Source organism: Artemia sp. Qi Xiang Cuo, chromosome 9, assembly GCF_049724085.1.
Source record: "Artemia sp. Qi Xiang Cuo chromosome 9, ASM4972408v1, whole genome shotgun sequence".
In the NCBI taxonomy this organism is placed as follows: Eukaryota; Metazoa; Arthropoda; class Branchiopoda; order Anostraca; family Artemiidae; genus Artemia; species Artemia sp. Qi Xiang Cuo.
The window spans coordinates 2,762,614-2,784,817 of NC_142802.1; the positions used below are offsets into that span (position 1 = coordinate 2,762,614).

A 22,204-nucleotide genomic window follows, 5' to 3' on the forward strand; every position below is an offset into this window, starting at 1 on the left:
TATGTTTATGTCCTTGAGATATTATCAAACTGCTGGAAATATCTTTTTTAAATAGAATCATTACATTTGGTATTTTATACTTAGCCATGTTTTTGTGTATTTTTACATGCGCCATAGATACTAAAAATGAAAGAACAGCTCCTGACGCGGAAATGACGTATTTGTGCTTTTGAAATATGTTCATAGATATGACGTTACTCATATGAATTCTTTTTTTAAATTAGGGCTCTTAAAAAATTTCTCAAAATTGTGACCCATCTAGATGGGTTTTTTTTTCAGGCAAAATATCCCAGGGCGCCAATTTTAAAACAAAAGTATGGAGCCGTCGTGGGGGAAAAATTTAAAAATACATACATGCATAAACAAATAAATAAATCAGTATTTATTTTTTTACTTAATTTCTGATCATTTTTTAAATAATGCCAGAAAATCTGGCTAAATCTACACGGAAAAATCCCCTCCCCACGAAAATATCCTATAGACAATTAAATCCCGGTGAAAATTTAACCAGGACAATTACCCTCAACATCTCCGTGGGTAAAATTGAGTCGGTAAAGCTAAAACAAGACATACAAAAATAATTTCGTACATGAATTACGGGAGAGTCCCCCATGATAAAATTTCCCCTTTAAAGTTCCCCCCCCCCCCGAACGTCCTTCCACAAGGAAAATTCTACCCTTGGAAAGTTATCCCAGCAGAAAATTCTCCCCTACCCCATCCTAAAAATCTATACATACTTCCCAGTAACAAATACATACGTAAACAATGGGCAAAATTTTTAACTTAAAGACCTTTCCCCAGGGGCTGCGGGGGTTATGTTAACTGCAAAGGATATTTATTGGGCCTTTCAACTATGCTGAACAAAATGGCGCCCTCAAATATTGAATCACCGGTTTTAGAAGAAAAGGGGCGTGGGAGGGGTCTAGTTGCTCTCCAATCTTCTTGGTAACTTAAAAAGGAGACTAGAATTTTTAATTTCTGTCCGAGTGACCTCTCTCCCGACATTCTAGAATCACTTGGTCGATACGATCACCCCTGGAAAAAAAAACAACAGGCATCTGTGATCATTATTCTGGTAAAAAAAATACAAAATTCCACATTTTTTCAGACAGGAGTTTGAAACGGAAGGCGTAATAACATCCAACCGTCAGGACATCCAACGCCATAACATCCACAAAATCCATCATAACATCGACAAAATACTCCGTCAGAACCACCAACCGTCACAACATCCAAAATTTAAAACCATACTTTTTGGGGGTTTAAGGGGGAAAAGGTACCTAGGTTAGGTTGGGTTAAGTATTTAATATATGCTATGCTTTACCCCCACCCCCTGATGTGCAAATATATAGCCGAAATTTGTTTCTAAACTATTATATACTTATTGCTCTTATATAAACTTATAAATTTTTTTGGATGTTGTGACGGTTGGTGGTTCTGACGGATTTTCCTTTTGGATGTTATGACTTTTGATGCTTATGACGGTTATTCGAAGTGGTAGCACCCTGCTTGAAACCTTTACAGTAGGATCCTCTAATACGCTGAATCTGGTGGTGTGATTTTCAATAGGATTCTTTGACTTTTAGGGGTATTTTCCCTCCTTTTCGAAAATCAGGCAATTTTTCTCAGGCTTGTAGCCTTTGGTAGGTAACACAAAACTTAATAAAACTTTATATTTGTAATCAGCATAATAAGCCGATTCTTTTGATATCAAACAGTTCGTGGTAACAAACTGGAAGTAAGGATCAACCTGGCTCAATAGTAACCAAAGCTCTAAAAACAGAAATTTTGATGCCCACAGATGCATCAACAAAATCAAATTTTTATGTTGATTTCAAATATATAAGTTTTATTAAGTTTAGTTATATTCATCAAAAGTTACGCGCCTGAGAAAATTTGCCTTATTTTCGAAAAAGAGGGGAAAACCCCAAAAGGTCATAGAACTTTAATGAAAATCACACCATCGGATTCAGTGTATCAGAAAACCCTAATGCAGAAGTTTCAAGCTTCTATCTGCAAAAATACGGACTTTTGTATTTTTTTTTCAGAAGAAAGATCGCGGATGAGTGTGTATTTGTTTTTGTTTTTTTTTCTTTTTTTTTATTTCCCCAGGGGTGATCGTATCGATCCAGTAGTCCTAGAATATCATATTATAGCTGATTTGAACGAAAATTAAAATTTCTAGTGCCCTTTTTAATTAACCGAAAATATTGGAGGGCACATTTTGGACCCCTCCCATGCTCATTTTTTTCCCAAAGTCACCCAATCAAAATTTTGAGATACTAATTTTGTTTAGCATAGTCAAAAATCTAATAAATATTTCTTTTAGGATGACTTAATCCCACACAGGTCCCAGGGGAAGGGCTGGAAGTTATAAACTTTACACATTGTCAGACAGTTCGTGGTAACGAACTGTAAGTAAAGAGTGACCTGGCTCAATAGTAACCGAAACTCTAAAAAGCAGAATTTTGATACCAATAGATGCATCAGAAGAATCAGATTTTTATACTGATTTCAAATATGTATCAAAAGTTACGCGTCTGATAAAATTTGACTTATTTTAGAAAAAAGGGGAAACAACCCCTAAAAGTCGTAGAACTCTAATGAAAATCACACCATCAGATTCAGTGTATCAGAGAACCTTGCTATAGAGGTTTCAAACTCCTATCTGCAAAAATGTGGAATTTTGTATTTTTTGTCAGAAGAAAGATCACGGATGCGTGTTTTTTTGTTGTTTTTTCCAGGGTTGATCGTGTCGATCCAGTAGTCCTATGATACCGTAAGAGGGCTCATTTGAACGGTAATTAAAAGTTCTAGTACCCTTTTCAAGTGACCAAAAAATTGGAGAGCAGCTTGGCCCCCTCCCATGCACTTTTTTTTCCCAAAGTGATCCAATCAAGATTAATTTCATATGAAAAAAAATTCAATTTTTAGTTCAGCAGTGGTTATATTTTCTTCTACATATCTTAACCTGCTCATCTAGTTTGATCTTCATAGAATCTAACGTGCTTTTACTTTTGTTTTTTTCTCCTCCGTTAAACTTGATTAACAAAAAAGAACCCAGGTGTCGAAGACTAATTGTGTTTCTGTCAATAGTCTCATACCGGGTTTGCTATCGACGAGATACAAGCAGTGGCGTTACCAAGATCTGTAAGACCAGTTTCGAAAATTGAGCGGGAACAATAAAGACAATTACCCTTAAATAGCTGAAAGTATTATTCACTCAGGAAAAGGATTAGTCCCAGAACTACTACGGGACGGAAATTAACATATATTCTGAAGATAAGAGGAAGTGCTTAAGCCGGGCTTAGAACCGAACAACAACAAGAAGTCCCTAGTACCTCCAGTTGAATGTAGACTTTGTACAGTACTGGGCCCATCTTGGTCACAACATGGCTTTCCACACTTGGCGATGATCTTGAATCAACAAGAGTTTAAATCTTGCACAGACAATATCATGCCTATTACCTCCGACTTATCACATATTCATACCTAAAAAATATCATGCTACTATGGGGAGGCAACTCATAATAGATAATATAAATAGATAGATAAGATAATAAATATAAATTAAATAGATAATAAATATATATAAATAGATAATAGGCAACTCATAATACATAACATGATAGTTAGCTAGGAAGAGGTTTTTTAGCCCAAAAAAGTCCATTCAAAACAAACTAAACCCGGAAGAATTATCCATTGGTCAGAAACCAGTGCAAATGCTGTGTCGTTTACTAGCTATAATTTCCTCGAGAAGTACCACTCCTCAGGGTAACTCTGTAGCGCTGTTAGGTTCGGTAAGCTTCGGTAAGGAGAACTCGACAAAGATCCACCCTGGTGGCACTATGAGACCATACAAGCAGAATTTCTCTGTCGGTGATAGGGACGGAGAAAGAGGATTATGACGGGGTGGAAACCCCAGACATTCTCACAGCACCAGAACAGCTTCAACATTTTATACCAAGCCTATTCTTGTAAGGGCATTCACCAAGGTTCCAAATCCTGTTTCTGTCTTACCAAGTGACATTTTAGAAAGCTGTCAGTGGACAGCAGCCAACACAGTCTCAGGAATTAGTGTATTAACATTATAGAGGAAAAAGTTCCAACATTCCAACGAAATTATCTATTTTGTTTAGCCATCTCTTTCTTAGCGTCAGTAACAAATGAATGTAGTATTAGTGTAAAAGCTACACAGAATCTAAGCGTAAAAGCTACACAGAATTTTTATAGAATTTTCTGTGTTGGACAAGTTAAGGAAAAATAGAGAAAAGATCAACATTGAAAGGCTAAATAAGACACACTTTTAAACGGCTTCTCTAAATAAAACTACTGCCACTTCTAGTAACTCGCTATAGCGTCCAACCGCTTGAAGCCCAGCACAGCCACAAACACTCCTCCTCCCCGACAATCAACTAAATAATGATCGCTAAAGATGGATATGATGCTATTTTTACACTTAAAAAGATGAAATGGAAAAACTTTTACCTGTGGGACAGGCCCTGGTCCACCATATCCACCACCCCAGCTGTTAGCAGGTCCCTGGTTATAGCCACCACCTCCAACAGTGCCTCGATTCCAGCTAGGTTGCTCTTTTGTCCTTGGACCATCCCAGTCACCACGACCGCCTATGGCAGGGCGATCTCTGTTTTGTTTGTGATCGAACATTTCTCGTTTACTCACGGCTTTCTTAATGTCCACATCACGCCCCTTTAAATAGTGATTGCCTTCCACTGAAAGAAAACAAAAACAACTGTAAGCGGCAACAAATGGGATAGAGGGCTCTTTTGACCATTTTCATGTGGTACCTGAAAGACATGGCTGTTTTCTGGATAATGTGCTCATTATTGAATGTTTTCCCTCAGTTTGGGACAAATATTTGAAGGTGTATCTCCATTTAAGAACATGTTTTTTGCAGGGCTGCAGTTGAGAATTTACAAATATCCCATAGTTAACATGTAACAAATCTTAAGATTTTAAATAACAATATATACTTAATGGTACTTTTTGAGGGTAACTATGTAAAATTACGCCCCCCCCCCCAAAAAAAAAACAACAATAAAAACAACAAAATAAATCTTAGATACGGCCCTGAGGATTATGTATCAATTTCTACCTCCACCCTCCTATCGTCTCTCCCTAAGAGCTAATTCTGTAATTATCTGATGATTATTCCAAAACAATTGCTGAAAACGCAAGGGTCGTTAAACTAGAATAAGAATTTCTTTCAGACACTGCAGTCAGTAACAACTGATTTGGTAGCAATTGATTGAAAAAGCAGGCAAAATCTTAGTCAATGTCATTGACAACCTATGTCAATGACCAAGAAGATTTCTTGCCCAATCTAATTGGTGAACTCTTTCATTTATTCTAGTTAGTTTTTTAGTTAGTTTGATTCAGTCTTTCTTCTGCCCAGCTAGAGTTAATTCAAAAGGTTAGTCTTCCTTCTTTTTTGAGAACTGAAAACGGCTTGGCGGAAGTCCCCGACGAAATATCTACCTCTTTCATTTTCGAATCTTTTTTTCTGCTGGCTGACATTACTCTCATTTTACACAGCTATTTAGTTGCAGATTTTTTTTTTCTTGTTTTTCATATGTCAATCCTGCTTGTAACCCTTACTATCTTTAACACTTCAGAGAACTAATGTAATTTTATTTCAGAAATATTTCACCATTTTAAAATTATAATTACCTGTACCACCTTTTAAACCGGGAAACACAGCTATAAATAAAACAAAATCATATTAAATCCTTTTTCTGCTAGCCTCTTCGCGCTTTTGTGCTCTTAAATTATAAGTCGTCGTAAAATATGTCAGTAAAATATTTAAAATACGTAAAATACGTAAATTACTTAAAATAAATAAATTACGTAAAATAGGCAAAATACCAATTTTACGGGGGTCCGTAAAATTACGGTAAAATATATAAAATACCCAATTTTACCGTAGCCAATTTTAACGGTTACAACACTAATTACTACTAACAACTCACTGCAGCACCAAGACGTCAACATTAATACAGCTCCGCACACTCCTCATTAACCCCATCGTTCGGCCGCATATGAATGGCTCAAAAGTACAATCTTTGGCAATTTTGTCATCCTTCGCCGGTAAGACGTATACTAGCCATCTCCGCCTTTCTTTCATATTAGCCCTATAATGCATCGTTTAATATACAGACTTCCCAAGACCCAAACTCGAAACTAAACTCCCAAGACCCTGAAAAAAAAAACACAAGGAGCTGCCGTCTGGTTTGTTGTAGTATCATTAGAGGAAGCAGCTCCATACTTTTTGGATTCCTCTATTTGTTTTGAAACAATTAGATTTGTTTCTTTCAATCTTTTGACCAAGATTGTGAATACTTTGTGTAAGAACAACAAACAATCATAAAGTTATAATACAAATCAAAAAATAAGAAATATTAAGAGAGTACAAAAAAATGGAGAAGAATTTTAGCCAATGAAAACATACAAAAAACGCAAATATTTCAGCAAAGAGCCTCGCCCTGCCAACCTTAATGCAAACACAAAAAATAAATAGAAACAAGAATAAATAAGCAAGATTAGAACAAAATAATACGATTATTGTTAATCCCGTTATCAAGTGTCTCTTTTACTTCTCCTTTTTAAGCCTGTCTTTCTATTTCGTTTTGCGGATTTTACTTATATCTTCCTTCTTTTTAGTGATAAAAATGTTGACCTATTTTTATAGGCTGAAATTTTTTCCTCAAATTAATTTTTTACGCTTTTTCCATGCGACACGTTGGCCAGTGTCGTCTTAGACCTTATCCAAAAAAGCGATGACAGAAACCTAAACGAAAAGTATGCGTAGGAAATAACTTTCCCCCCCCCCAAAAAAAAAGAAGATCTCAATGGGCTAGACAGTAAACCAATGCAAAACATGAAAAAAATCATCAATAGACTTAGACTAAAGATTTGATAAACTTCGAGACGGAGAGGTCGGAGAATTTCTTTTATTAAATTTACACATTCTAGTGAATATTTGATTGTATCGTCGTTATTTTTTCTCGATACTATTATATCATCCAATTTGAACTGTCTAATTGCTGATCAAAAAACAGCAATTGAAACTTTACATAGAAAAGAAATGATAGAGACCTAACCAAAGCGATTCTGACAAGGTTTGCCACCTGGACACTATTATTTTTCAAAATAAAACAAATGATCAATTTATGGTGGAACCAAAGAGTATGAATGACTTACAAGAGTGGAGACTGGCGCTAGTGTTGACAAAAAAATACCCTCAACGATATCTAGCATTTGACAACACTTGGCATATTTTTTCAGTGAAATAGTAAGAACTCTTTATTTAACTTGTGTAAATGGTAAAATTAGAGTGGTAACAGGTGCCTAATATCAGTTTCTGACAGGAAAAAAGTTTTAAAGCTTAAAAAATACCAAGCATCGCCATACGCTAGATGGCGTTGATACTTTTTGGCCGACTCTAATGCCAGTTTCCACTCTTTTAAGTTACCCATGCTCTTTGGGTTAAAACAAGAAACAATATGAATAATTTATATTTTCTAGGATGCTTGAAGAGCATTGAGAATTAATGCTGAAATAAGAGCAGCCAGGGTTGCCATATATAGTTATCTATCCCTATTTCATGTGCTTTTTAATTTTTCCTAAACAAAAACAAATCACTAAATCAGAACATAAATCACTAGATTATTGAAGAAAATCATTAAATCAACCTAATTTTCACCAAAACCTAGTGATTTTTTTTCTCCGGGTGGCAACATGTACCAAGAGTGATACAGCTAATTCATTCACAGCAGCATTCGGCATCTTCTCACTAAGTTTTATTCCTAAAATTACAGTTAAACTGCCGAACAAATTTTGACTCGTTACGCTGCTAAAAAAAATATAATAAAATAAAACAAATCAGAGGACTAATTTTTTAGTGGTGAGGCACACTTTTGGGCAATTTACCTGTACTCTGATCAAGCATTATCCAAGTTCTCTTCAGTTGTTGCCTATTAGTCAAAAAGATACTAATTTAGTTTATATTAGCGATCGTCTGATCATTGACATCTTTTTGTATTCATACCAGCAGATTAAGTTCTAAGAGTCAAAAGGAAAATCAGAGAGAATCAGCTTGAACCAACTACAGACAATCGATGCGTGCGTCCTGAAGCCTGGAATATTTGCCCCTCTTCCTTCTGGATTTAGTCGAGTGTCCCTATCTTCGGTAACAGCATGATGTTGATCAGCTGAGCAACTAGGTTCTAAGCCTTCACCTAGAAAATCTTTTCTAGGTTTTTTCAAATAAAGATATATATTAGGATATATACGATGTTGCAGGCCTTAATAATCAAAAAACTAATAGAATACATAAGATTCCTTTTTTGAAGACTGGGTCGTGGTTTTTATTACTATCAAAGGGTTTATTTTAATCCCTGCTTAGTTGGTATTTTATTGCTGTTGTAATACGGTTGAGCTGGTGTTTAGTTAAGGGATTCAGTATTTTAATAATATTGACTCCGTTGCTTTCTCTTTTTTTACAGTTAAGTAGTATATGGCTAGTGTATTCTTCTTTAAGTTTAAAATATTTGTGCAATGTACTACTAGCTGCGTCTCCATTTGGTTGCTCCAACTGGTATGAATAGAAAAGATGGCTAAGGTTGGCTGTAATGGTATTAAGAAGACTAATATCAATAGACCTTATCTCGCTATTCTATCTACTTATTCCTTTTTTTCTATGCCTCGATGGCTATGAAAACTGTAACATATTTTAACACAACCTAGCTTTCCAATGTTGCTGAGCCTGAATCTTCTCGTTCTTCTATTAGGGTTTATGAACTTTCAAGTCAAGACTATTTAAAATGGTGTTTCTCTGTCTTAAAATGGTGTATTCTACTACGACTGCTAGCAGCTCTTGCACTACTTCTTTAGATTCTAGGCATTGGACTTTAAGTTGAATATTTCGAGTTGAACACTCATTGTTAGGGTGGGGTCAACCAAGCTATTAACTTGAGGTGTTAGTTTGCAGAGTTTGAGGTACTTTATTGTTTTATTGGGAGGAGCCAACTGTAACAGTTTCGGCACATTCACAATTCAAATAGTCAATACTTTTATTCTTATTGCTGTAGAGCCTACAATACGCAAGGGTGAGACCCTTTAAGCCTCCACAGATTCTATAAAGATTTTTGGGGGGAATGGGGATAAATTGGGTTTATTATTAGTTCTAGTTTTACTTAGTTTAGTGTTAGTATTAGTTTTAATAATTTTATTATGATTATAAAGACCTTCAATAGCTTCCACTGAGAAGCGCCTTTTAAGGGGACGGGTCACCCATTTAGCTGGTCAATATTCAGGGAATAAAAAAAAATTCGTCTGCGCGATGCTTACCCATACTACCTGACTCGCTGCAATATAATAAAAGTAAATCTTTATAACCTTAAGTGTTGGCGCATTTGAAAGTTCTATACGATCGGAATAGAAATAATTTCCGCTGACATTAAACATAAATTATCAAGCAAAAAATGGCACAATATTCTTCTTCCCCTTTGGTTTAGTATACGAGATCTTTACTGAAAACCCGAAGAACTAAGATCCTAGTACTAAAGGCTACAATCAGAGAGAGGAGAACAAAATACAGGAGAGCTCTTTATTTTCCTTATGTTTAGGGATTTGCAAGTTTATATTACACCGTCCTTTGCTTATTTCCCTGACTTTACTGCAGTGAAGTACTAGGTTGCTAGTTTGATTTTCAAAACAAGCCTAACATTCTTTTTCTTCCTTTGGTTTATGTGTTTGTTTGTTTTCTGAAAGCTCCCCAAACTCCCATCTTCTTTCTTCACTGAAATATCACTTTTATAGCTATATATACGGTAAGGGCAATAAACAAGTTAACATAACACACACAACACAAGTTAAAGCTAAAACAACAAAACTTACGAATAATTTTGTCAACTGGATCATAATCGTCAAATTCAACAAAACCAAATCCCCTTTTCCTCTTTGTGTTTTTGTCTATAACTACTTCAGCATCAGTGATGGTGCCATACTTTCCAAAGTATTTTCTAAGGTCCTCATCCTCGACGTCTTCCTTCAGTCCACCAAGAAAAATCTTTTTCACAGAGGCACCAGCATCTGCTTTTCCAGAAAGCTAAAACTTTTTTTGCAAAATTTAACAACAGCTTTGATGCCAAGAAAATTGAGGAGCTTTCTTAAAAGATGTACTAATAATAAGATTTCTTGATATCTTATATTTTTAATCTGTTGAAGCAAAAATGAATTAATTTTTTAACTTAATTTTTCAAACAAGGTTATGTCAAACTTCATTGCAATAAAAACATAAGAGTTTTCAACTTAACAATAAAGAGTGTAGCTTTTCTTCTTCTTCTTGGATTTTTTAGAGACGCTGATGCATAATTTCTAAGCAATCCCAGACTCTGCGGCAGCTGGGATCGATCCTCGGCCTTTGTACTGCTAAGCAGAGATCAACCCACTGAGCCACCATCAGTTGCATCAATTTAACATTTTTGGGGGGGAGGGGGGTCAGAGGGGTATAAATGTATTTTCTAAAAACTCAAGGGGATAGGTTTTTCGTTTTCAGTTTTTTAAATGAAAAATACCAAAAAAAGTTATTTGCAACGAAAATACTCCAAGAACAGGTATTTTTCAAAATATAGGGGAAATGGGCTAAAATTCCCAACGGGAGCATGCTCAGCTCACCTACTCAATTGGCGTTACTGGCTGCCCCAAGGTTTAGCTTGTGACGACACAGTGGGTTGACTTGAGCTTGGCAATATGAGACCTTAAATTAAATCCAAGCTGTCGCAAGGCCTGGAATGTCATGGAGATTATAGATTTGCAGAAGAAGAAAACAAAACCAAACCAGAAGACCAAGAGACACTCACTACTGAATATCCATACCCATAAGTTTTGACTAGAATGAAGTTCAGTGAAGTTTTTAATTCGTGAACTAGTTTATGAAACATTTCATGAAATAACCAAAGACCTTATATTATTAGACTAGACATGCCAATTAATTTTACAGAGAAAGATGAGATGATTTAAATTTCCCAAGTGTGGAATTCACATGGGTGTAATTTTGACAACAAATGAGAACGAAAAAAAGAAAAGAAAAAAGATGACACCCAGATCCTTTGATCTCTTTCAACACGTATTGATCTTGGGATATATACTTGAAAGGGAAGACGCTCGAAAATGTTGAATGTAGGTAACTATCATCTGACTAAACAGTACTTCTTTTTGACAATTTTCTTTATAAGAAAGAGCAATATTAGAAAAAATGTGTAGAAAAACAACTACAAGAGCAATAAATTTTGCTTTAGTAGGAGGGGGTGAAAGGTTACCCTTTCTCAGTAACGGTGAAAGGGTAACCGTTACTGAGGTAACCGTTATCCCTTTCGCCGTTACTGAGAAAGGGTCGTCAAATTTTAGTTTTGTGTTTTTATTTTAAGGTTTGGTTTTTTATATTTTTATTAGTTTTATTCTGCACTGAGGATGGTCAAGTGGAGGTCTTGACAGAAATATTTGCATAATTTTTCGATTTTTTCACTGGCTGTTAATTGTCCTCGTTTTCTTCGCGATTTTATGTTTTAACTATAAGGCACCTGAGAATAAATCAAACCTTTATTATGAAAGAGCCTCACTGATGAAGATATGGCTCCAAGTGGCTCTTGGAGCGGAATTATTGACAATAAGGAGTAGTGCAAATAAGGACTAGGTGCTGTTCAAATGTATGAGTTATCCATATCAATGGGTATCTCTGTATCTAAAAGTGAACATATCACAAACATCTAAGGATAGCTGAGACATCGTTAGTACCGGAATCAAAAGACATCACCCCTGCAGCACAGCTTCAAGATATACGGAGAGGTTTCGTCAATGACCTATGTGCCATCAATGGCTCTGGAGGATCTAAGCTAATGAGTAAATATACAATATGTAATAAATTAGGTCATTATCAATCATACCTGTCTAGGAACAGCTCTCTTTGGTTGAACTTCTCTACCATCAACTCTGTGAGGTCTAGCGTCTTGTGCATCATCAACCATTGCAGCTCTTGAATATGTTACAAATCCAAAACCCCGAGATCTGAAGAGAAAAAAAATAAATATAAAAAAAAAATTCACAGGACTTTGAAAGCCTTTATTAAAAAAGATATTTAAAAAGGAATTCCACTCTGCAGGATTTGAACCGAAATCACACTTCACAATGGCAAAAAATAATTAGAATCAAAAGTGTGCCAAACCAGCCTTAAAAGTTTTATTGTACAGGAAATAAGCCAATCATGACTAAACTTAAAATCAGTGACAGTGGAGCTCAGATAACACTGTTTTTACGTTTTCCATACATTAAACAGACCACTAATGCCATATACAAAGCATCACATAGATTATAATAGCTTTATTGTCAAACCCCTACCTGTTCTACAAGTAGATATTGAGGCTTGATTTTGTTTTCTCCAATATCAAACTACAGCAAGACAAATTTTCTCATTAGCACTAGCACAGGTTTGTTAATTATATTAAGATATTTTCAGTCCTTGTTCTTAACATATATTACTACATAACCCTAAGGGTATAAGAGGTACTAGAAATGCACAAAAGGCATATTATCCTGGGTTTTTACCAGACCATAAATAGCTAAAGCTAGGGTTAGCCAGATAAGCTTAGATTTTGTCCATTTTAGGGAGATCAGAAAATTAATGGAAAGGATTTCAAAGAGGTTCAAAGCTAGAAACTGAAGAATTGAAAGAAGATGTAAATTATATGATGTGATTTTCAAAAAAAAATCTACTTCTAGAAATCAGAGTTTAAAGGAGAGGAAAACAAAGAGTTTAAAGGCTCTTCCTCCAAAATTAAAGTACCAAGTACACCAAAATGAAAACATATTTAACCTTCTAGATCCTAGGCCTTTTTATACCCGAAAGTCCGAGTTTACTGCGAATATTATTTTAGTTGCTATAAGCAATATTGAGTTAGAACGTCTGCGAATATTTTTATGAACAATGTTGCCAACGCAAAAAATTGAAAAACCGTGAAACGGAAAAAGATTAGCGGGAACTAATTCCTATGAATCTGACAGTGCTTTTCATTTGTGAAAATTCAAATCTACAAAATCTGTTGATTCCTGTATTAGTGAGAATCTACCTAGTGAATTAATATGAGCTCATCATGTTCTGAAAGTGACTATTCTGATTTGTCAGAAAATGCTGTTGATGGTGATCAAGTGCTAGATGGTATTAAGTTACCATTTCAGGATATATGTTCCAGCCCCTTGTCACACCCGATGTAGCTTCTCTTTCTATCCAAGATGACAATAACATGATTTCTGAGGAGCCTTGAAAAAATATTAAGGTAGGCCTCGCTAAAAAATAGAGACCTGTAGGCAGAATTCTATTCTGAATCTAAATATGACTAACTTAACCCAACCCTCCCCCCCCCCCTCCATAATGGTCAAACATGCAACCAGAATTATAAAAATCTACATTAGATTTTTGGTAAATAAGCCTAGACTGGAGTTTTCAACAAAATTTTGCTTTTCTGTAGAATTAGGTCATGATTATTTTTCATATTCTTTCATAATTCAATAATCATTTGCGGGGAATATTCATTTTGAGCCCTTAAAGGGGCTAGTAGAGCTCAAAACAGACAATTTTTTTCTCCAATTTTTTAATTGATGTTTCTACAAATAACCATTAAAGTGCATACTTTGAGGCACGAGGCCCCACCTATAAGATGACCAACCACTCTTTCATAATCGTTAAAATTAATTTTTATATTATTGTATCATAGACCAAATCAGTTCAGAAAAAATGGCATTAAAATAAATGTAAGATAGTAATAACATAAGAGGTATCACCCCAAGGCAACCCTATTCAGGTTTAATTTAAATGAAGGGAGATGACAGATTAATCCCCCCCCCTCTGCACATATACTGAAACTTAATGGGATACTATCGCCCAGCCAACATGGTTTTCAACCAAGAAAGTCTAGAAAAAAATTTGCTGGAAACATATGATGTTATAACAGGCCTGATTGATCAGGGCTTACCTGTGGATGTCTTGTTGCTTGACCTTGCAAAAGCATTTGACTAAGTTCCACATCCACACTTGAACAAAAAACTTATCTAATGTGGAATTAATGGAGACCTTGTACGCTAGATCTCAGCTTTTCTTACAGATAGATCACAGAGAGTGAGGCTTTTTACTAACGAAGGAGAATCAATCCTCGCTGAGAGATGAAGATTAACCAGTGGTATCCTGCATGGTAGGGTCTGAGGACCTACCCTACCCAATATCTATATAAATGATATTTTCGAATTAACTAAAAATAATCTAACTCTCTATGTTGACGACTCAAAATTGTTTGGTGCAGTCAATCATGAGTCACTACAATCAGATCTTGACCATATTCAAAAATGGACAACAACATGACACATGAGCTTTAATATTGACAAATGTAGTGTTATTCTCATTTTGGCAAGTCCAGCCCAGGTTCCAAGTATTATATGGTCAATTCAACTATAAAAAAACATTCAAGAGCTGCAGAGTGTGGATGAAGAAAGGGATCTTCGAATCATTGTTGACAACCAGTGTAAATTCCAATTCAAACAGCAAAAAGACTGTGTCTCATGTAAACTCTGTCCTAGCACTCTTAAAGAAAACTATATCCAGTAGGTCTTCCTGTGTTTTTGTGAGGTTGTACATGGCCCTTGTCAGACAAGTAATTGATTCTGGAATGTGCACAGCATCACCATGATACAGGGGTGATGTATATCTTCTGTGCTTGTGACCCATAAGTTTATTTCACAAGACCCCCCCCCCCCAATTCATTTGCCCATTTCCCAAAATATTGGCACTGACAGGAGTTGACATTCAAAGAAGCTGATCGAACCATCTGTCAAAACTCAACGCCGACAACAGTTTTTCTCCTGCCGTGTAGTAAACCACTGGAATAGTCTGTTAAATAAAACAGTCTCAGCACCCAATAATAAAGTGTTCAAGAAGTTATTAGATTTTGAATGGAGTGGTGTTCCCTGGAAGTACCAGTAGGATGCATCTGATGTTTAATTATTCACATCATCAAGTATGGAGCTTGTAACAGATCATGATGGATCTTAATTTGCTCTGAAGTGCAAATTAAGGTAATTAATCAAGGCATACTAGTGTGAAGGCCCATAGAGAGATAGGCAATTTAGGCAATGACATCCCTTCCTTCAGGCATGTAATAACCTTCTCCCCTACCCAATAGATACAAACAATCTTTTATAATAGCTTATGCACTATCATTTGTAACTGCATATTATTATCATGAAAAATCTAGAAATCAACTTAGATAAGACAAGCATTAAGATAATAAATGCCTATGTTAAGTGTTTATCTTATATGGACTAGACTACATTAATTTTCATGTACAAATGCCCCTCAGAGTAGCTTTATCATCTTTGCATATAGTAAGATAAATATGTATTTTTCAATACCCATAAATTGATCTGCTATCTCAGAATTGACAATCAATGACATATTGATTATTGTGTCATTTGAATTATCAATTTAAAACTGATTATTGAATTATAAGAGAGAATAAAAAAACATCAAGTGATATATTCACCTTCATCTAAGCTGGATTATGTTGTAAACTGCAAATTTACCAAATATTGTCTTGTGTTAGAGTACATTGATACCCTAAAGCATAATTTCCGATTTAACAGTTTAGTTAAAGCTTGTTTAACTAGAATTCAGAGAAAGATTTGAAAGGGTCTGAATACTTAGTTTAGGCATCCATGTTAGACAGCCTATTTTGTTTATCAAGCCAAAAAATCAGCATTCCCATTGAGCCAGAAATTGACTTCTATTACAAAAGCAACCTTATTTAGACTTAGTTTAAATGAAGTGAGATGAGACATTAATTCCTACACTCCCCTATGCACATATACTATACCCCTCCTCCAACACAATACCCACCAACCATCTTTTATAATACCTGATGCATAATCATTTGTCACTGTATATAATTTCATGAAAAATTTTATAAATCAACTTAGTTTCAGACAAGGATAAAGATAATAAATGCATCTGTTTAGTGTTTCTCTTACATGGACTAAACTTTACTACTTTTCAGGTACGAATCTCTCACAGTGCAGCTTTATGTTCCTTGCATATGGGAAGACCAATAAATATTCCCCAATGCTCATAAATTAATCTGCTATCACAGAATTGACAATCAATGGCAAATTTAGACGTGATTTCTGAGTTATAAAAGAGCATGAAAAAATTCCAAGTGATATATTCACCTTCATCCAAGCTGAATCATGTTATAAACTGAAAATTTACCAAATATTGTTTTGTGTAAGGGTACATTGATACCCTGAGACATAATTTCTGATTTAGCTAGAGTTTAGTTAATTCTTGTTCAACCAGAATTCAGAGAAAGGTTTGAATGGATTTGAACGCTTAGTTTAAGCATATATGTCAGACAGCCTTTTTTGTTTATCAAGCCAAAAAATCAACATTCCCATTGAACCAGAAATTGACTTCTATTACCAAAGCAATTTTATTCAGGTTTAATTTAAATGAAGTGAAAGAGAAGTTAATTCCTACATCCCCCCAATGCACACATACTCTTACTCCTTAAGGCATGATATATCCCTCCCCTTACACAATACCTACCAACCATCTTTTACAATAGCTGATGCACAATCATATATTGCTGCATATAATTTCATGAAAAATCTTGTAAATCAACTTAGTTAAGACTAGGATTAAGAAAATAAATGCCTATGTTTAGTGTTTCTCTTATATGGGCTAAACTACATTACTTTTCATGTACAAATGCCCTAAAGCATTGCCTTACATTCTGGTCAATGTGAATTTTTTCAAAGCTTATAAATTGATGTGCTATCTCAGAATTGACAATCTATGGCAAATTTGGCCCTCTTTGTGAAACAACCACAGTTTGGTGATTGCACAATTTTTTAACCTCTAAAAAAGAGCACTACAAATCCAATTTCCATTCAAATGACCCCTAACCCAATATTTAAGGACCAGTAATCTGATGTCATTACTCATGGGAAAAAAAAAAAAAAAAAAACACGCCAAAAAAAAAATGCGCCCATAATCTTTTTTCTTGGAAAAACCATAGATTTAAGATTGTAACATTCTATCTTGAATTTAGTGTTTTATTTTGCTTGTGTTTGCTATTTGTTTGCTTGCTTTGCTTTTGCTTATGTGTGCTTATTTGCAGGTTGTGTCCTGGGTTTTTGGATTAAACGCTTGAGCCTGCTTATCTGCGATTGTTAGCTATGCTTCTTGCACGGTGTCAGAATAGACGGAAAAGGACGCCACCATTCATTATATAGAGTTGAATTGGGAATCTGACAACCCAAGAGAGGCGTAAATCAAATTCAAGAGCCACGCAAAGCTTATTTTCGATTGTCCTCTCACTGAAAACTCGGAGAAAGTACAGTGTGCAAACCCGTTAATCTGGCTGGGAGAAAAGGGCATGAAATATTCAGCACCTGGACATTAGCTGATGCAGAAAAAAAACAAGATCAATATATACCTGCAGAAATTTGAAGACTATTTCAGCCCAAAAACAAACCCCATCTTCTCTTGGTATGTGTTCCATAAGCATGATCAAAAAGACGGCGAGACCATTGAACAATATGTTACCAAACTCAAGATTCTTGTGCGTGACTGTTCCTATGCAGCTGATACCAAGGATGAAATGGTACGTGACAGACTCATATGTGGAACAAACAATCAGAGGATCAGGGAAAAACTTCTTCAGTGAGAACCAGAGCTGACATTAGCTCAAGCTATCAAAATCGCCAGAACATACACTGAAAATCAGGCACAACTGAGAACAATGTCTGCTGAAGGCAGCATGAACAATCCAGTAATCAAACAAGAAGTTGATGCAATTAAGAAAAACCCAAACTCATGCATCCAGAAAGCATCCAAACCTGATTGCTATTTCTGAGGTGGTGAATATTCAGTGAGTCACAACTGCCCTGCTAGGGAGAAAGCCTGTAGTAAATGTGGCAAACAAAATCATTTTGCTAGAGTTTGTCGCAGTGCGAAGAAAAGTGGCAATGTTATTGAATATACATATCAGACTACAGATGATGAACTCTTTATTCATGAAATCTCAGCAGACAATGGAGATGATCAGCTGTATGCAAGCATAAGAATCGATGGACAGATTAGTATCCAATTCAAGATTGACACTGGGGCACAAGCCAATATAATTCCAAAGAACTTTGTCGGCAAGCTGAAATCACAGCCGAAAATGTACCCAACTAATCATGTCCTTACTAGTTTCTGTGGTCAAAAGATCCCAGTAATTGGCACTTGCAGATTGAAATGTGCCTACAAGGATCGTAGTCAAAGCTTGCGTGAATTCTTCGTTGTGCAGTCTGCTCCAACTCCAATACTGGGCTATGTTACAAGCCAGCGGCCTAACCTTGCCAAACTAGTCCTCAGCCTTCAGAGTAATCCAGCATACACAAGCAAACTCTTTGACGAATTTTCAGAGTTATTCGAAGGAGTGAACAGAATCGAAGGGACTTGCAAAATAGTCATTCGAGAAGAAGCTGAACCATCGGTGCAGCCTGCAAGACGGATTCCCCTTGCACTAAAAACGAAAATCAAGCAAGAACTTGATCGCATGGAAAGTCTATGCATAATTAAGAAAGTCACCCGCCCAACCGACTGGGTTAACTCTGTAGTTATTGTGGAAAAGGCATATGGGAGCCTTAGACTTTGTATTGATCCCTATGACCTGAACAAGGCAATCAAGAGGCATCATCACCCGATGCCAACATTTGATGAAGCGACCCAGAAACACCAGGGTGCAAAACACTTCTCAAAACTTGATGCTCGTCATGGTTATTGGTCTTTGTGTCTGGACGACGAGTCATCTGAGTTGACGACCTTCAATACTCCTTTTGAGCGATACAAATTCAAGCGAATGCCATTTGGCCTTACATGAGCTCAAGATGAATTTCAGAAAACTATGGAAGACATTTTTGCAGGATTGGATTGTTTTTCTGTCATAAGTGACGACACGATCATCTCAGGCAAATCAGAAGACGAACACGACGTCAATCTTCGAAAGACGCTACAAATAGCTAAAAGAAGGGAGTGGAAATGAACAAGGAAAAGTGCATCCTGAAAGCAACATCCATCCCTTATTTTGGTCACATTTCATCTGGTGAGGGTATCCACCCGGGTCCAAAGAAGGTCAAGGCTATCCATGAAATGCCTTTGCAAAAATCACGGGAACAGCTGCAGACCCTTCTTGAAATTCTCAATTACCTGTCCCGGTACATTCCAACCCTGTCTACCCAAAACGTGCCGTTGAGATTGTTGCAGAAGCAAAAGGTGTTCATTTGGACCCCTGATCATGAGCAGGTTCTTCAGCATGCGGAAGAGTAACTATCTTTGATCCACATTGCAGTAACATTGAGCTGCAAGTAGACGCATCAAAATCTGGGCTTGGTGCGATTATGCTTCAGAACAACAGTGTTGTGTCATATGCATCAAGATCACTAACAGATGCTGAACAGAACTATTCCCAAACAGAAAAAGAACTGTACGCGAACGTTTTTGGATGCCGTCATTACCACCAGCATTCGTATGGTCGACGCTTCAACATAGTAACCGACCAAAACCACTTGACAGTGTTGAACCGCCTAATCATTAAGTCCTCTGCCAGGCTTAAGAGAATTCTGCTGCAGATACAGCCCTATGATTATTCTGTAACCTACAGACCCAGCAAGGTAATTCCTGTCCAAGACATTCTTTCACGGCTTCACATTCCATCACAAGAGGACTCCCTCCAGAAAGAGATTGATTGCTGTCCATTTGGTCATGAAGCTCCTTCCAATCACTTGTGAGAGGCTCAGTGAACTGAAGGATGAAACGGCCAAAGACGAACAACTTAAAGCTCTTCAGAGAATCATACAAGAGGGTTGGCCAAAAACAAGAAGCCTAATACCGGCTGACATTACGGATTTTTTGCAGGTCAGACATGATCTGACCGTCATCGATGGAATAGTTTTTAAAAACGATCGTCTGGTCATCCCGAGAAGCATGCAGAATAAAATTCTGAAGAGCATCCATGCATCACACTTGGGCATAGAGAAAACTAAACATAGAGCCCGATCTGTTATCTACTAGCCTGGGTTGAGTCAATCCATCAAGCTATGCATCCAGAAATACAATGCCTGTTGCACCTGCCAGAAAATTAGTGCCAAGGAACAGCTCCTTCAGCATCAGATACCCCAATACCCATGGGAACACTTGGATCACATCTGAGGATGTGATTCTCATTAAGATTGCTTGCATTCATGTGGGTTTTCCATCTTCTTTGAAAATCAGTCAAATTTTCTCAAGCTTATAGCTATTTATGGACACCATTAAACTTGATGAATCTTGTATGTCCTATATATATTTTGAACCAGCATCAAAAGGTAATTAATTTGATGTAATCATTTTGCTAAAAATATTTTTTATTGCTTGTAAAAGTTTCTAACTTCTTAAAATAATATTTACAGAGCATCAGCCTATAATTCTTATGCTAGTTTAAACTACCTTCAAGTACAAGAACAAGTTGGATGCTGAACTATTACACTTTTGAAATGTTACCTTTCAAGAATTGTTGGAACTGAAATTTTGCCATCATGCTTTATTATGAGTAAAACTTATTTATTATTCAAACAAGAAGAAATATCTTCTGAAATGGCCCAGAATACCATACCATCTACTGTTCAAATGCAATCACAGTTTGTTCCTAGGGTTAATAGTAACAAATCAAAGTGAAAATCTGATCAAAACAGGCGAACTCTCTGCATTGCCACCCAGGGCAGCAGCCCTGGTTGCCCTGTCCCCTCTGAGCAGCTCTGAATCTAATTTGCTGTGTTATGGCAAGATAGTAGGCTAATTGATGATGTTTGTCAAAGTGTTTTGTATTTAAAATACAACAAAACAGTATAAAGGGTATAGACAACTATGATATAATAAGTAATAAGGTAGATATATATTTAATTATGGCTAGTAACACAACCCTTTCTATAAATGTGTTAAACTTACTAAAAAAAAAACAAACTTTTTTGGCATGCTGACCAATGATTTGCACTGCACAGGTATCAACCTCCTGATTTCATGCCTTCGACCGGGAGTGCAGTGCGTGATTGGGGGCAAATCATTCAACACTTCCCATGTCTTTCTCCCAGATTTCCCAGGTACCCATTTAGAACTGGGTCGACTCTGGCTGAGCTTACAGGGTCACACCATTGATCATTGTTTCAAACCAAATAACCAACATTGGGACACCGGGACTGCTTAAAAACCGCTCTGCATTAGAGTTTTTTTTACTGTATCTTGAACAGCAAGACAAAGACCCCTTTTTTACAAATTACTGTTTATTGATAATATTCAAAATAATATTAACACATTTTATAGTTTCCTAAACTCCTGCGAAACTTGTACTATATACCAAACTGCCTTTTACATTACTGCAACTTGGAGCACTGGGTCCTCATGATATCATATACTTTAAACAGAATCACGAATCACATTATACTTTAAACAAAAACAACCACGGGGATATAAACAAACAATATCAAAATATAAACTGATACTTGCCTCTTTGTTTCTGGATCTCTCATGACAACAGCATCTACAATTTCACCCCATTGTTCAAAATGAGATCTAAGACTGTCTTCTGTAGTCTTCTGGTCAAGGCCTCCAATGAACAGTTTTCTAAACTGCTCTGACTCTCTGCGATCGCGATTTCCATCGTACTTCATGGTGACTTATGCCAGGAACTGAAACAGGTAAAAAAAACATGATTCTATTTTCAATATCACCAGAGAAAAATTATAGCATTTGTAAGCTTTGCAGAAAACTCATTTGCAAAATACATAAGAAGCCTCCCATTTCAGAAAGCCTATGGTTTTTAACATTTTTACAGAATTTGGTTGACTTTTTTAAGACAATACCTGAGCTTTAAAAATAGGAATGCTTAAAGATAATAGACCTAGTTTTCATGAGGCAATCTGTAAAACACTGGTACCACTTCATGGAAATTTAGGGAGGAGGGTGAAATATATTTTTCAAAATCGAGGCCGGAAGGCAAATTTGAAGTTTTTAACTTTTCCATGAGACTACAAAAAAAAGGGTATTTTACAATGAGACTACCCT

General features: G+C 36.2%; 1 protein-coding gene across 2 annotated transcripts in view; it reads right to left on the bottom strand.

Annotated features, from left to right (window-relative positions):
- LOC148948224 (heterogeneous nuclear ribonucleoprotein 87F-like) overlaps window positions 1-22,204 on the bottom strand; it is a 59,237-nt gene that overhangs the window by 10,699 nt on the left and 26,334 nt on the right. For both annotated transcript variants that reach the window (XM_089094216.1, XM_089094217.1), the window contains exons 2-5: window positions 21,647-21,828; window positions 11,967-12,087; window positions 9,919-10,129; window positions 4,489-4,733 (exon numbers count right to left, since the gene is read on the bottom strand). In XM_089094216.1, the coding sequence (XP_088950342.1) occupies window positions 4,489-4,733; window positions 9,919-10,129; window positions 11,967-12,087; window positions 21,647-21,810 (741 nt within the window). In that variant the 5' untranslated portion in view covers window positions 21,811-21,828. The remainder of the gene's footprint in view (window positions 1-4,488; window positions 4,734-9,918; window positions 10,130-11,966; window positions 12,088-21,646; window positions 21,829-22,204) is intronic.